The sequence below is a fragment of the Lolium rigidum genome, chromosome 4 (assembly GCF_022539505.1).
Source record: "Lolium rigidum isolate FL_2022 chromosome 4, APGP_CSIRO_Lrig_0.1, whole genome shotgun sequence".
In the NCBI taxonomy this organism is placed as follows: Eukaryota; Viridiplantae; Streptophyta; class Magnoliopsida; order Poales; family Poaceae; genus Lolium; species Lolium rigidum.
This window is the reverse complement of record NC_061511.1, coordinates 8,214,251-8,230,194: the sequence shown is the minus strand read 5'-3', so window position 1 is coordinate 8,230,194 and position 15,944 is coordinate 8,214,251. Positions and strand designations below refer to the sequence as shown.

At 41.2% G+C, this 15,944-nt stretch overlaps 1 protein-coding gene and 1 non-coding gene across 3 annotated transcripts; one reads left to right on the top strand and one right to left on the bottom strand.

Moving 5' to 3' along the window:
• Positions 1 to 1,455: 1,455 nt before the first annotated feature.
• On the bottom strand, positions 1,456 to 7,262 carry LOC124707954 (heparan-alpha-glucosaminide N-acetyltransferase-like). Of its 2 annotated transcripts, XM_047239643.1 has the most exons (13): positions 7,040 to 7,262; positions 6,809 to 6,946; positions 4,883 to 4,964; positions 4,694 to 4,770; positions 4,493 to 4,599; positions 3,758 to 3,890; positions 3,016 to 3,132; positions 2,798 to 2,889; positions 2,565 to 2,631; positions 2,393 to 2,471; positions 2,224 to 2,315; positions 1,861 to 2,004; positions 1,456 to 1,677 (listed from the first exon to the last, which is right to left on the bottom strand). In XM_047239643.1, exons 1-13 carry the CDS (start codon positions 7,238 to 7,240, stop codon positions 1,537 to 1,539), a joined length of 1,470 nt encoding a protein of 489 aa, XP_047095599.1. In that variant the 5' UTR covers positions 7,241 to 7,262; the 3' UTR covers positions 1,456 to 1,536. The 2 variants fall into 2 exon arrangements, with proteins under 2 accessions (XP_047095599.1, XP_047095600.1); XM_047239644.1 differs by lacking the exons at positions 3,758 to 3,890; positions 4,493 to 4,599.
• A 98-nt stretch (positions 7,263 to 7,360) lies between these two features.
• TRNAT-AGU lies at positions 7,361 to 7,434 on the top strand. The gene has a single exon. It is a non-coding gene; the product is annotated as a tRNA-Thr (tRNA).
• The last annotated feature ends 8,510 nt before the right edge of the window (positions 7,435 to 15,944 follow it).

Below are 15,944 nucleotides of genomic sequence, written 5' to 3'. Positions count from 1 at the left end.
CTTTCGCGCTTACACATCGACATTCTATGTGGGCACATCAAATTTTGCAAAAAAACCGACATTTTTTATAACTTGTGTGAAAAGGACAAAAATAGACAACCCTTCTTTACACCAAAATTTTTCTTTTTTGTGCATGACACTAAAAATGTTGATTTTCCGTGAAACGACTTTGTAAGTGTGTAGAATTTCGAGATGTACCTATTAAATTTTGTATCTAAAATTTTCAATATTTTAAATATGTATTTAAAACAAAATTTAAAAACCGGGAGCATATGCTCCGCTCTCGCGTCCCAAGAAGTTAAGCAGAAGCGTCCAATATGGGGGAAAGCCTTATGTTGCCGTATTTTGATTTTGGTGCGCGTCTATTCTTAATTAGACCGTTCAAACACATCGCCATACAATTTTTTATTTATCATTTTTCAATTTCTAACCCAAAACCAATTTAAGCACACAGATAAATCATTTTACAATATTGTTTGTAAATGGAAATAAAATAATAACAAATTAAATAATTTGAAATTCAATTTGATCAAGCCGCCATCACTTTTTTTTACGAATAGAATCCTAGCGTTAAAAGAAACATTGAACAATACAAAACATTTCAACAAAAACGATGACTCTCATTTGAGCCTCCACATATTCTCTATGGAATCAGTTTGCAGTTGGTGATCTGCCTTTGTGTGTCACAGATTTCTACATGCATAAGGAGAAAATCAGCAAAATCCGCAGGTACCTGGTGATCAACATCCGTAAAAGAATTCTGACACTCGGACTCGGACCAACATGGCCATTCGCTTAAGTTCGAATATTAACTGCATCAACGACTTCTGACATTTTCACTGCCGCGTTCCAACGTTTGAGTTGATAATTTCAGGCCGTCCTTATCCACAATACCGACTCTGTACTTTCTGTCGCTTCACGGCCATTGAACTTACTCCGAGCCGGTAGAAGTTAGCTATACCGTACACACTAGGTGAAGAAATTTCTAAACCCAATCACGGAGCAGGCAACCTTTCTTTGTTCAGTATGATCTTCCGGTTTATTCTTCTATTTTGCCTGGTTTCACCATGAGTACTCTTTCACCATCGCTAGTACATGTCGAAACTACGTGATTTACCGTTTTTCAAGTGAACTTGATTTGGCAACTCTTGCCTTTTCTCTTTCAGATGATTTGGCTAACTCTACAGTTTTGATTCATTCATGATTTGGTTAACCGACATGGCAAACTGTGGAGCAACCAACCAAACTTGCCCATCATTGACAACTTCCTATGTACAAATGCGATACAACTAAGGTGTCAAGTGGGATCCCGCGAAAATCTCACTTATACTTCATTTTGTGATTTCTAGTTCAAAATTTTGGCCACAATTTGAACTGCAGAAATCACAAAATGAACTATAAGTGGGATCTTGGTGGGATCCCACTTGCATCATACAATGGACCATGTTCAAACACATTAACCAGTAGCTCTATCAACACTAGGTCAAAGGGCGAAAGAGGGTGTCAATCCAATATTACACAAGGGCGTAAATGTGTCTACAGTTTCAGGTATATGCCTTTCATGTGGAGGAAGCAGGCGGCCAGACACCAGAAAATTATCTCCACGAGGACGAACGCCAGTGTTCCCCAACGTTCCGAATGGAAGATGATCTGGAGCAGAGACTCGGTTGCATCCACCTGAAAGGCTTTTATTTTCTATCACGGGGTTCTCAGTCAGGGGTAACAGCTTCGGCGGATAATTTTCCAAGCCGATAAAACATGTGAGCAGCATGATACTTTGTGTGCGCGACAACTTGTTATGAGCTCTATACATAATCTACAAGAAATATGGCAGGTGATGGAGATGCAGAAAACACGTACCAGGTTGTTCTCAGGCGACTGCCAGTAGAATCCCTGAATAAGTGTAGGGAAGAGCTCGCAAGCTGCCAGGACATAGACTATAAGCGCATTCATGCCCATCCACTGGAACAGAACTAATGGCTTCTTGATATGCATAACATCGACCTGCATGACATACAGGCTCTCAGACAGCAGCAGAAGCAGCAGCAGAAATTGCATTCATGACAGTCTAGTTTCTTGGATTAGGATGGGCAGCGACTGTCGAAGGTGTTACAGAAATAAGGTGATATCAGGACGAACGTACTATTCTTTTGGTGGTTCCGGAACTGACCTATAGTAACAACGTTACAAACAACAGTCAGAACCAAAGAATACTGAACTTACTACGTAGTACAGCACCAACAGAAGGAATCCAGACACTCCACCACTGAGCAACATGTAGCTCACTGTATAGAGAGGTTTGCTGAAAGGCACACCTACAAACCAACAAGCAGAACGTCTAACTCAAATCATGAACTGTTGCATGTTGCACTCTTGCAGAATGTTGTGTTACCTAATAGTTGTAGTAAAAACCCTGAGACTGTTAACACTGTTGAAGCCACCAGCCATGACATCATTCGCTGTGAATGATTCTGCAGCAAAAGCAAGGTTATGGAAGTTTCGAAATGTTCGGTTCGAACAGACAGTCAAATGGTTCAAGATGCAACGCATTTCTTGCAGTGTACCTTGCAATGAATCAAAACATGCCCGAAATGCAACCCAACAAAGCAACTCACTGCAGCCATCAACGTACTGTAAATCCAAAAGGGAAAGGCGGTGAGGGGGGTTATGTTCAAATTTTCTACAAAACATGTCAATACTCCTATTGGGTTAACACTGGGTGGAACAATAAACAAGTATGGTATGAATAGGCATTCAGTTGGCAATTAATTGGGAAATAAACAATATATATAACTACCTTAGTAAACCCTCGGGATCAAATGGAGCAAGACACCAGTCTGGGGCATTTGGAGGAAGTGGTCCATAATCAGGGGAGTTAAGGCTGCATTCCTATGGATGAATGAAAAAAAAAATTGACCATTAAGATATGTTGTATCATATAGAGAAGTTGCCTTACTCTTTGGTGTTGAAGTCATGGAGAACAAAACAGTAGCAGACTATGTCTTGAACAATAACCTTAGTCCTTTTGTAGACAGGGTTCTTGTACAGGTGATTTTCACCGAGCAAAAATCGATCAACGAAGCCAACTGCATTGCAAGGGGGTCCAAGACTACCTCTAACGTCACAGTGGATCTGCAAGTTCACAAAAGAAGTGAACAAAATAGATATGATGATTACTTGTTAAACAGTAATTTAAAGGTGTTCTAAAGGCACCAACAGGGAGAGAAATTGTAAACACTTGTCAGTATCAGGGTTTCAAATCCGACCAGTAACTGGTAAACTCCCATAAATGCTGGTAGGAACGGACTTAGAAAGGCAGTTGACATTTATTAATTTGGGAAAAGAACCAAAATTGAATTCCTGGGTCCCCATTGTAACCATCTGAGAAACTCTTTTTTGATTATACCCTCAGTTTAAGTGTAGGTGCGGGAAGAATGGGGGCAAGGTTCAGAATTTGTTTCCTACAGTACCAATTCCATGGAAAATGCAAGAACAAAACAATGTGGACAAGATGATGAATGCTGCGATCTGAATCTTGAAATCATATTAAAAGTTTTCAATTTTAATTACAAAGAAAATCGGTTCTGTCAAAGCATATTTAGTGGAGACACACCAAGTGAGAAAAATTGTACGGCAATAGTGTTTGAGAAGTGTCATCTGTTCAAACATGTAGCACATATAAACAATTGTCATGTTCTTAAAGCCTTGAGATCATACAACAAGGTAATTAGGTATTAGTAGAGGGTTATCATCTTACCGTTTTGAATCCTACTTCATTGCTTGGATTTGAAAAGGTTGAATTGCTAGTTTGAACTTTAAATTCCCAATTTGAAACATAAAGGCCAAATACTAAGCCGATATAAAGAGCTGAAATCATTATGGCCATGATCCTTCAGAAGATAAACAGATGTAAGTACTGGTACAGATACATGTGCAGTGCTTTGTGTTAAAATAATTCTTAATAATCTACATAACTGATCTCTGAAGTACACCCAGACTACTAGATTTCTATATTTCATTAGTATACAGCAATGAGTTATGTAACCACATCTAGAAGTTCAACAGACAGAACAAAGGAGCCAAAATTTCAAATAAAGGGCCTTCTGGTTCCTGCTTTTGAGAAAAAAAATCCATATAAAGGGCCTTATAAAATATGAAGACAACGTTCTGAAATAGACAACTAAACATCTTATTTTTGCCACTAAAAATATTACACTGCCTCAAAATAATCATTGAAAAAGTTATGTGTAGGTGGAGCTCAATTTATGGAAATCACAGGACATCTAGAGCGTAAGCACAAGGATTGGATTACATACGCCCAAACTACTTACTACCGACTCAAGAGGAATTTAAAGACTACAAAAATGAATATTTCCATAATAAAATGTAACCCTTGTTGACATGTACAAAATACTCAGTACCAACACAAGAGGAATTCAAGGACTACAAAAATGAATATTTCCATAGTAAAATTTTGCCTTTATTGACTAACCACTCCATGTAGTATTTCTTCATGTATGATACTGGTGAATCCACCAAAGTATTGTTCACGAGCCAAATCTCAGCTATTGCTGCTAGAAAGTACCCAATAGCTATTCTCTATGAAAAAATAACAAGTAAAAATGTTGAAATAGCAGTAAACAGAAATAAAAGAATAGAAATGTGCGAAAAAAAGATGTAGTATATACATTACCTGTAACACACCTAGCCATCGAATATGATCCAAATCAACGCCATAAGTTAAATTGTGTCGTCCATGAATGTATCCTCCTACAATTTAAAAAAATAATATAAAAACATAAAACTACAGCCCAAATAAATGACATAACATGGGGTTAAATGATCACAGTCTGGCTGGCAAAGTAATAAAGATAAGTATAACCTTGCAAAATTATGCCCAAGATGAAAAGCTTGATAGCCCTATATGCAGCCTTCTTAGATGTCGCTATCTTGTTTGGTGTTTTCTGTAGTGCACCATCAATATTGTCAGATGTTATTCTAACAAAAGTTGGGCAGTGGTCAAATTGCAGAATGAGTAAGAACATCCAGGGGAAGTATACAAATCAGATGTATCCTAAGGAGCCGAGCATAACAGACACAGGGACTAAATTTGTTCTTACCAACTGAAGTGTCCAGTCTCAGGTGTAAATGCCATAACATAGTTTAACGTTTAAAGCACAACAACATCAACATCGAAGCCTTTTTCACAAACAAGTTGGGCTAGGTTAGATATGAAAACCAGTAGAAACCACATAAGGAAACCAACACCACTGAAGTCGCATCTCATGTACTCGGTCTTGGTCCTACTAAATCTAAACCCCTCGGATTCCAAAGTCTGCCTCCATAGCTCTAACTTCCTATTTACGCCGACCCTGGTTTCATCTACTAGCATCACATCATCAGCAAAGAGCATACACCAAGGAATATCTCCTTTGTGTATACCCCGCTATAAAATCCTGGGTATCTGATGATGGAATGGTTGGTGAAGAACCTAGGAATGAAGATTTTCAACAAATTTCAGAACGAAATGGTGGGGAAATTTAAAAGATTGTGTTACGGAGGTTTATGACAATCTATTGGCCATATGAATATGACCTATCTCACTACTGCAGATATTACGACGAACCATTAATTCATAGTTTCCCACCATTAAACCATAGCATCTGACGACAAAAAATAGCTGGCACAGAACCTGGGAATGGGAAGGTTCAGAAAATTTTGGTGGGGACTGGTAGCAAGATTCGATGGGTAAGTTTATTTTGGAAATGTTTACAACTTTTAATTTTGCTGTTCAACATTTCATCTCCAAAACGCCCTTATATTTCGCTGTTCGACAACTTGTAACTTTGACTACAGTTTGTGCTTATAACATGTCCCAAAAATTTATATAAATATATATGAAATGGAAGAGATTTCCAAGATGAATGCAACAACATCATTTATACATTCTGGAACAGTATAATTTTGTACATACTAATGGTCAAAGTTGTGCATCAAAGACCGTGCAAAAAAAGTGTGCCTTATATTTTGGGATGGAGGGAGTATCAGTCAGTAATTGCTGTAACCCTGATTCGTTACCATTCTCTTCATCATATTCCTTGTCCGCTTATGTCATGTACTTGTTCCAATAAAGATTAGTAGAACGCATTGGTCTTCATCAGATATAGTGTCGTTATAAACTGGCAGTATTGTTTTGAGCATTGCAAGTAGCGACCATATTGTATTCAAGGGTCAACAAAACCGCTGGTTCAAGAAATTCAGTAAGACCAATTACAGATCCTATATGTAAATTGACGTTTTGCATTGTTTCCACATAATTTCTTGGGTTATACATTTAATTATGCGATAATCATAATTTCATACAGAACAATATAGTGTGCTAGGTTACTTATAGATTTGTAGTTTAACACAAATTTACCCCCTTACTGTTTCTTCAACTGCTGCGTACATCTTCAACCAGCCATGCTATTTCTTCGACTATTGGGCCAATTGACCACTGATCTAGCTTTGTTTCTTAATCATGCTTTGTATCTGCCCTTTACCGTAATGGGTTCTCAGTCACATTCCAAGGTATTACAGCAAAAGGGATAACTGTTCCTATTTCAGTTAACAATCTAATCATTCATCCTATTTTTAATTTAATATCATCCAGCACCTTAAGTATCTCACGAGTGCCATTTGACCATATGAATTTCCAAGCAGCATAAAATAAGTTCCTAATTGTGGGCTTGACCAAGAGCAACAAATACTATTTTGGATTCTGAAGCATGCCAAATTCTGCAGATCGTCGCAGAGATTTTCGGTATACCTTGAAGACGAGGGCCGCGGAGACGCCGATGATGAAGAGGAAGGCGGGCATGACGAAGTCCGCCACGGTCACCCCGAACCACGGCGCGTGGTTTATCCCCGGCCACGCCCCGCCGGCGTCGTCCACGAGTATCATCATCTGCGCAAGTGCAAACAGCAGCAGTCACGATTGGCGCGAAAACTCGAAGAGACGGAGACAACAGCTGTGGGAGGAGGCTAGGATTCTACTGACGGCGACGGTGAGGCCGCGGAACACGTCGAGCGAGGCCACCCGCTGCGGCTTCTGCTGCTCGGGCTTCGCGTCCGTCCCTGGCGGCTGCGGCGGTAAGGGGGGTTCGGGGTAGGGGTGAATCTCGTTGGTGGGTGCGAGGAGGGGTCGTCGGCGTTCGACCTCGTCTCCATCGCCGGCGATGGCGACGACGTAGGCGTCCATTTTGGGGATCTTCTGTTGCTGTCGTGCGCGGAGTACAGAGTGTGTGCAAGACGGCAGAGGCCGGAATAATTTGTATTATTCATGTTCTATATAAACTGTAAGCAATTTGAAATCGTAGCAGCTCTCGTAGCTCAGTTGGTTAGAGCACCCGGTTAGTAAGCGGGAGGTCTTGAGTTCAACTCTCAACGAGAGCATTTCGTTTTGGTTCTACTTTTTAGTAATCCGTTTATTTTCTCCCTTCTCAATATGTGCCAGGTTCGTGATGTACGAAACCGTTTAAAATATCTTCAACTCATCTTATCGAGCATTTTACTTTTGTTCTACTACCTCAGGTCGGATTTAATTGACGCGTGATCTCGTCTAACTCTCGCGTGCTCGCCTCTACCTCCCGCGTCGATTAAAATTGACCGGAAGGAGTACTTTTTAGCAGGAAACTATAATTAGGCTTTTGTTCTACTTTCTAGCAGGAAACTATAATTAGGCGTCGTATCTTATGAATTGAAGATATTTTAAACGGTTTCTTACCTCACGGGGGTCGTATCTTATGAATCCGTGACATTTGTGTATCCCTGCATCCCTGCAATCTAGTCCAATGATTAAAATCATGTGGCTCACGTCGAGTCAAAAGTAAATTTACATTTACATGCCCGCTTCTAGCTTTAACCAACGTCTCTTTTGCAAAATACCCCTATCTCTTAATCTCCGAAACCCCAGCCGTGCTCCAGATCTTGGGGTCATGGCCTCGTTTTTAGCATTTCGTTTTGGTTCTACTTTTTAGTAATTTATTTTCTCCCTTCTCAATATGTGCTAGGTTCGTGATGTACGAAACCGTTTAAAATATCTTCAACTCATCTTATCGAGCATTTTACTTTTGTTCTACTACCTCAGGTCGGATTTAATTGACGCGTGATCTCGTCTAACTCTCGCGTGCTCGCCTCTACCTCCCGCGTCGATTAAAATCGACCGGAGGGAGTACTTTTTAGCAGGAAACTATAATTAGGCTTTTGTTCTACTTTCTAGCAGGAAACTATAATTAGGCGTCGTATCTTATGAATTGAAGATATTTTAAACGGTTTCTTACCTCACGGGGGTCGTATCTTATGAATCTGTGACATTCGTGTATCCCTGCATCCCTGCAATCTAGTCCAATGATTAAAATCATGTGGCTCACGTCGAGCCAAAAGTAAATTTACATTTACATGCCCGCTTCTAGCTTTAACCAACGTCTCTTTTGCAAAATACCCCCTATCTCTTAATCTCCGAAACCCCAGCCGTGCTCCAGATCTTGGGGTCATGGCCTCGTTTTTAGCATTTCGTTTTGGTTCTACTTTTTAGTAATCCGTTTATTTTCTCCCTTCTCAATATGTGCCAGGTTCGTGATGTACGAAACCGTTTAAAATATCTTCAACTCATCTTATCGAGCATTTTACTTTTGTTCTACTACCTCAGGTCGGATTTAATTGACGCGTGATCTCGTCTAACTCTCGCGTGCTCGCCTCTACCTCCCGCGTCGATTAAAATCGACCGGAGGGAGTACTTTTAGCAGGAAACTATAATTAGGCTTTTGTTCTACTTTCTAGCAGGAAACTATAATTAGGCGTCGTATCTTATGAATTGAAGATATTTTAAACGGTTTCTTACCTCACGGGGGTCGTATCTTATGAATCCGTGACATTCGTGTATCCCTGCATCCCTGCAATCTAGTCCAATGATTAAAATCATGTGGCTCACGTCGAGTCAAAAGTAAATTTACATTTACATGCCCGCTTCTAGCTTTAACCAACGTCTCTTTTGCAAAATACCCCCTATCTCTTAATCTCCGAAACCCCAGCCGTGCTCCAGATCTTGGGGTCATGGCCTCGTTTTCCCCAGCCGACCAAGGGCGAGGAGACCACGGCCGCCCGCCGCCGTTCTCCTCAAGTTCGTCTGCGCGCGCGACTTCCAGGACGACGCCTCCAGACATTTTCTGCAAGTACCTCCGCTGCTGCAGGGAGCCGAAGATCCAAGGCAAGGTTATCCGGTGGAGGGTGCACGCGATGGAGCGACATGTCGCCAAGCTAGACTTCAGACCCAGCGGCATACCGTCGGTGCTGCAGGTGACGACCTCGAATTGGGCAGCATTGCTTCTGCATGTGTGGTATTTAACGGAATTTTTGTACCAATTAAACTGCAGATTGTGATGATCGATGTTGGTCATCTGATGGTCTATTCTAGCTCAGTTCTGGAAGATTGTTCCGGCGCCGAGGAAGCAAAGGCAATGGGTTGTTGGATAGTTTGATTGTTGGATGGTTTTACCTCTCCCTCGTATGTTTACAACTTGGTCTGGCTTGGCAAATAGTCCAGTGATTCTTGAGTCTGATTGTGCTACCGCGGTGTCATCAATCCCGAAAAAGGCCTCGATGTTTCTAGATAATGTACTACCATTGACATAGAAAATAGGTTAATCTGCGATGTACTTCCGGAAGTTCAAGTCATCGAGTTAGTGGTGTATACTAGAAACAGGGGATGTTAAGTGATTGCAATCACATTCATGTTGTTCATAAATAAAGTTCTCTTTTTGAATTGTGAGGTCTGGACTGCTGCTTCTATGTAAGAAGCTTCTATAGTTCTATATGTAACAAGCTGGTATGTTAACAGACAACAGCTATGTTCTATTTTATGAATCGTGTCATAGATGTTCACTTGAAACTACCCAAAAAATGATACTCCGTAGATGAATTCATTCAATTTAAGTTCACACACTTCTGTAAGCAAAATTACGCACTAGTTTCACTGACGTTTCCGGGTACAGACCCAATAAGATTATATCAATAGAAATGCCACAAAAATGGCCAAATGCAGCAGATTCTATATGAATCGATCAGGAGATCCTTAAAACAAAAAGATAGACATGCTTTGGTAAAGTGTTCAGAAACATTTTGCAGTACTTATATTAAACAAAAACTCCGGTATATAGTGACATGCTTTTGCAGTACTTATTAAACAAGTACTTAAGTAAATTGTTCAGGGACATTTTGCAGTGTCTTCACTCGAGTAAGAACTGAAAACTAAGCTGCAATGGATGATTCATGTCAATTTACAAAGACTTGCTGAAATATGATGCTTCTATGGGAGCTTTCAAACCTGATGGAAAAACTGTAATCCATTTGACACAATCATTGTTTAGCCACATATTTATTTGATACTCATAAACTGAATCTGCTGCATATGGCTCACACAAGGCACACAAATCAAGCATTGTTTAACCACATACTACGGCCAGACTACTGATACGTCTCCGACGTATCGATAATTTCTTATGTTCCATGCCACATTATTGATGATATCTACATATTTTATGCATACTTTATGTCATATTTATGCATTTTCCGGAACTAACCTATTGACGAGATGCCGAAGGGCCAGTTGCTGTTTTCTGCTGTTTTTGGTTTCAGAAATCCTAGTAAGGAAATATTCTCGGAATCGGACGAAATCAATGCCCAGCATCCTATTTTTCCACGAAACTTCCAGAACACCCGAGAGCCACCAGAGGGGAGCCCTGGTGGGCCTAGATGATAGGGCGGCGCGGCCAGGGCCTGGGCCGCGCCCCCCTGTTGTGTCACCGCCTCGTCGACCTTCCGACTCCGCCTCTTCGCCTATATAAAGGTCCCTGACCTAAAACATCGATACGGAAAAGTCACGGTACGAGAAACCTTCCAGAGCCGCCGCCATCGCGAAGCCAAGATCTGGGGGACAGGAGTCTCTGTTCCGGCACGCCGCCGGGACGGGGAAGTGCCCCCGGAAGGCTTCTCCATCGACACCACCGCCATCTTCATCGACGCTGTTGTCTCCCATGAGGAGGGAGTAGTTCTCCATCGAGGCTCGGGGCTGTACCGGTAGCTATGTGGTTCATCTCTCTCCTATGTACTTCAATATAATAATCTCATGAGCTGCCTTACATGATTGAGATTCATATGATGATGCTTGTAATCTAGATGTCATTATGCTAGTCAAGTGGATTTTACTTATGTGATCTCCGGAGACTCCTTGTCCCACGTGTGTAAAGGTGACAGTGTGTGCACCGTGTGGGTCTCTTAGGCTATATTTCACAGAATACTTATTCACCGTTATGAATGGCATAGTGAAGTGCTTATTTATATCCCTTTATGATTGCAATGTGTTTTGTATCATAATTTATCTGTGTGCTACTCTAGTGATGTTATTAAAGTAGTTTATTCCTCCTGCACGGTGTAATGGTGACAGTGTGTGCATCGTATAGTACTTGGCGTAGACTATGATTGTGATCTCTTGTAGATTATGAAGTTAACTATTGCTATGATAGTATTGGTGTGATCTATTCCTCCTTTCGTAGTGTGAAGGTGACAGTGTGCATGCTATGTTAGTACTTGGTTTGGTTATGTTGATCTGTTATGCACTCTAAGGTTATTTAAATATGAACATTGAATATTGTGGAGCTTGTTAACTCCGGCATTGAGGGTTCGTGTAATCCTACACGAGTTAGTGGTGTTCATCATCCAACAAGAGGGTGTAGAGTCTAGCATCTATCTATTTATTCTCGTTATGTGATCAATGTTGAGAGTGTCCACTAGTGAAAGTATGATCCTAGGCCTTGTTCCTAAATATCGCTATCGCTGCTTGTTTATTGTTTTACTCGCATTTATACTGCTCGCAATATTACTACCATCAACCGCACGCCGGCAAGCACTTTTCCAGCGACGTACTACTTGCTCATATTCATTCATACCACTTGTATTTCACTATCTCTTCGCTGAACTAGTGCACCTATTAGGTGTGTTGGGGACACAAGAGACTTCTTGCTTTGTGGTTGCGGGGTTGCATGAGAGGGATATCTTTGACCTCTTCCTCCCCGAGTTCGATAAACCTTGGGTGATCCACTTAAGGAAAACTTGCTGCTTGTTCTACAAACCTCTCGCTCTTGGAGGCCCAACACTCGTCTACAAGAATAGAAGCACCCGTAGACATCGAGCACTTTTCCGGCGCCGTTGCCGGGAGGAAAGGTACAAGGCACTCATACTCCGGTCCCGAGTAAAGTACTTTTCCGGCGCCATTGTGTGTGTGCTCGAAGCTATTTTCTTTAGATCCCGCAATTGCATCTTTTTGTTTCTTGTTTACACTAGTTTGGCATAATGGACAACAATGAGCTTCTTATTCTATTTCCTGATTTAAGACATGGATGGTTTGATGCGAAAATTAAAAAAACCCATGGAACATATTAGTATGAACACTTTGAATACCATTGTTGCTAATGATATAGAAAATTCTAAGCTTGGGGAAGCTGGTTCTGATGAGCATGATCTTTTTAGTCACCCAAGCATTGAGGAGAAAATTTACTTTGATGATACTTTGCCTCCTATTTATGATGATTATAATGATAGTAGTCTTTTAGTACCGCCTGTTGTGGAGGATAAATTTGATTATGATTACAATATGCCTCCTATATTTGATGATGAGAATAATAATGATAGCTACTTTGTTGAATTTGCTCCCACTACAACTAATAAAATTGATTATGCTTATGTGGAGAGTAATGATACTTTTATGCATGTGAATAAGAATGCTTTATGTGATACTTATATTGTTGAGTTTGTTCATGATGCTACTGAAAATTATTATGAGAGAGGAAAATATGGTTGTAGAAATTTTCATGTTACTAAAACACCTCTCTATATGCTGAAATTTTTGAAGTTACACTGGTTTTATCTTCCTATGCTTGTTACTTTGCTCTTCATGAACTTGTTTATTTACAAGATTCCTATGCATAGGAAGCATGTTAGGCTTAAATGTGTTTTGAATTTGCTTCTTGATGCTATCTTTTGCTTCAACTCTTATTTCTTGCGAGTGCATCATTAAAATTGATGAGCCCATCTTAATGACTATAAAGAAACAACTTCTTGGGAGATAACCCATGTTTTATTTTACTACAGTACTTTGTTTTATATTTGTGTCTTGGAAGTTGTTACTACTGTAGCAACCTCTCCTTATCTTTATTTTATTGCATTGTTGTGCCAAGTAAAGTCTTTGATACTAAAGTCAATACTAGATTTGGATTACTGCGCAGAAACAGATTTCTGTCTGTCACGAATCTGGGCAGAATTCTCTGTAGGTAACTCAGAAAAATCTGCCAATTTACGTGCGTGATCCTCAGATATGTACGCAACTTTCATTCAATTTGGGCATTTTCATCTGAGCAAGTCTGGTGCCACTTTAAAATTCGTCTTTACGGACTGTTCTGTTTTGACAGATTCTACCTTTTATTTCGCATTGCCTTTTTGCTGTGTTGGATGGATTTCTTTGTTCCATTGACTTCCAGTAGCTTTGGGCAATGTCCAGAAGTGTTAAGAATGATTGTGTCACCTCTGAACAAGTGAATTTTTAATTATGCACTAACCCTCTAATGAGTTTGTTTCGAGTTTGGCGTGGAGAAAGTTTTCAAGGGTCAAGAGAGGAGGATGATATACTATGATCAAGAAGAGTGAAGAGTCTAAGCTTGGGGATGCCCCGGTGGTTCATCCCTGCATATTTCAAGGAGACTCAAGCATCTAAGCTTGGGGATGCCCAAGGCATCCCTGATACGTCTCCAACGTATCGATAATTTCTTGTGTTCCATGCCACATTATTGATGTTATCTACATGTTTTATGCACACTTTATGTCATATTCGTGCATTTTCTGGAACTAACCTATTAACAAGATGCCGAAGTGCCAGTTCCGTTTTCTGCTGTTTTTGGTTTCGAAATCCTAGTAACGAAATATTCTCGGAATCGGACGAAATCAACGCCAAAGATCTTAGAATCCCCGGAAGCATCCGAACACACGAGAGGGACCGGGGGGGGGCACAGGCCCACCACACCATACCCTGGCGCGGCCTAGGGGGGGCCCGCGCCCCCCTAGGGTTTGGCCAGCCCTTCGACCCCCTGGCGCCGCCTCTTCGCCTATAAAAAGCCCCTGGATCGAAAACATCGACGCAATTGACGAAACCCACAGAAACCTTCCAGAGCCGCCGCCATCGCGAAGCCAAGATCTGGGGGACAGGATCTCTGTTCCGGCACCCTGCCGGAGCGGGGAAGTGCCCCCGGAAGGCTTCTCCATCGACACCGCTGCCATCTCCACCGCCATCTTCATCACCGCTGCTGCTCCCATGAAGAGGGAGTAGTTCTCCATCGAGGCTCGGGGCTGTACTCGGTAGCTATGTGGTTCATCTCTCTCCTATGTAGTTCAATACAATAATCTCATGAGCTGCCTTACATGATTGAGATTCATATGATGATGCTTGTAATCTAGATGTCATTATGCTAGTCAAGTGAGTTTTACTTATGTGATCTCCGGAGACTCCTCGTCCCACGTGTGTAAAGGTGACGAGTGTGTGCACCGTGTGGGTCTCTTAGGCTAGATTTCACGGAATACTTACTCATTGAATGGCATAGTGAGGTGCTTATTTATATCTCTTTATGATTGCAGCATGTTGTATCACCATTTATCTATGTGCTACTCTAGTGATGTGTTATTAAAGTAGTTTTATTCCTCCCTGCATGTGTGCAAAGGTGACAATGCGTGCACCGTGTTAGTACTTGGTTTATGCTATGATTATGATCTCTTGTAGATTATGGAGTTAACTATTGCTATGATAATATTGATGTGATCTATTCCTCCTACATATGCATGAAGGTGACGAGTGTGCATGCTATGCTAGTACTTGGTTTAGTAGCGTTGATCTATCTTACACTAAAGGTTACTTAAACATGAGCATTATTGTGGAGCTTGTTAACTCCAGGCATTGAGGGTTCGTGTAATCCTACGCAATGTGTTCATCATCCAACAAAAGTGTAGAGTATGCATTTATCTATTCTGTTATGTGATCAATGTTGAGAGTGTCCACTAGTGAAAGTGTAATCCCTAGGCCTTGTTCCTAAATACTGCTCGAGTTACTACTTGCTTGTTTACTACTGTCGTGTTACTACTTGCTGAGTTACTACTTGCTTGTTTATTGTTTCTATGCGTTACTACTTGCTGCAATACTACCACCATCAATTACGCGCCAAGCACTTTTCCGGCACCGTTGCTACTCGCTCATATATATTCATACCACCTCGTATTTCACTATCTCTTCGCCGAACTAGTGCACCTATTAGGTGTGTTGGGGACACAAGAGACTTCTTGCTTTGTGGTTGCGGGGTTGCATGAGAGGGATATCTTTGACCTCTTCCTCCCCGAGTTCGATAAACCTTGGGTATCCACTTAAGGGAAACTTGCTTGATGTTCTACAAACCTCTCGCTCTTGGAGGCCCAACACCGTCTACGGGAAAGGAGGGGAACGTAGACATCAAGCACTTTTCCGGCGCCGTTGCCGGGGAGGAAAGGTAAACGGCACACACACACGGCAACCCCGGCAACTAGCCACTTTTCCGGCGCCGTTGCCGGGAGGAAAGGTAAAAGGCACTCATACTACGGTCTCGGGTAAAGTATTTTTACGGCGCCGTTGTGTGTGTGCTCAAAGCTATTTCCTTTAGATCCTGCAATTGCATCTTTTTGTTTCTTGTTTACACTAGTTTGGCATAATGTACAAGAGTGAGCTTCTTATTCTATTTCCTGATTTAAAACATGGATTGTTTGATGCGAAAATTAAAAAACCTATGAAATCTTCTTTGCATGCTTGGTAGTAATATTAGTATGAACGCTTTGAACAC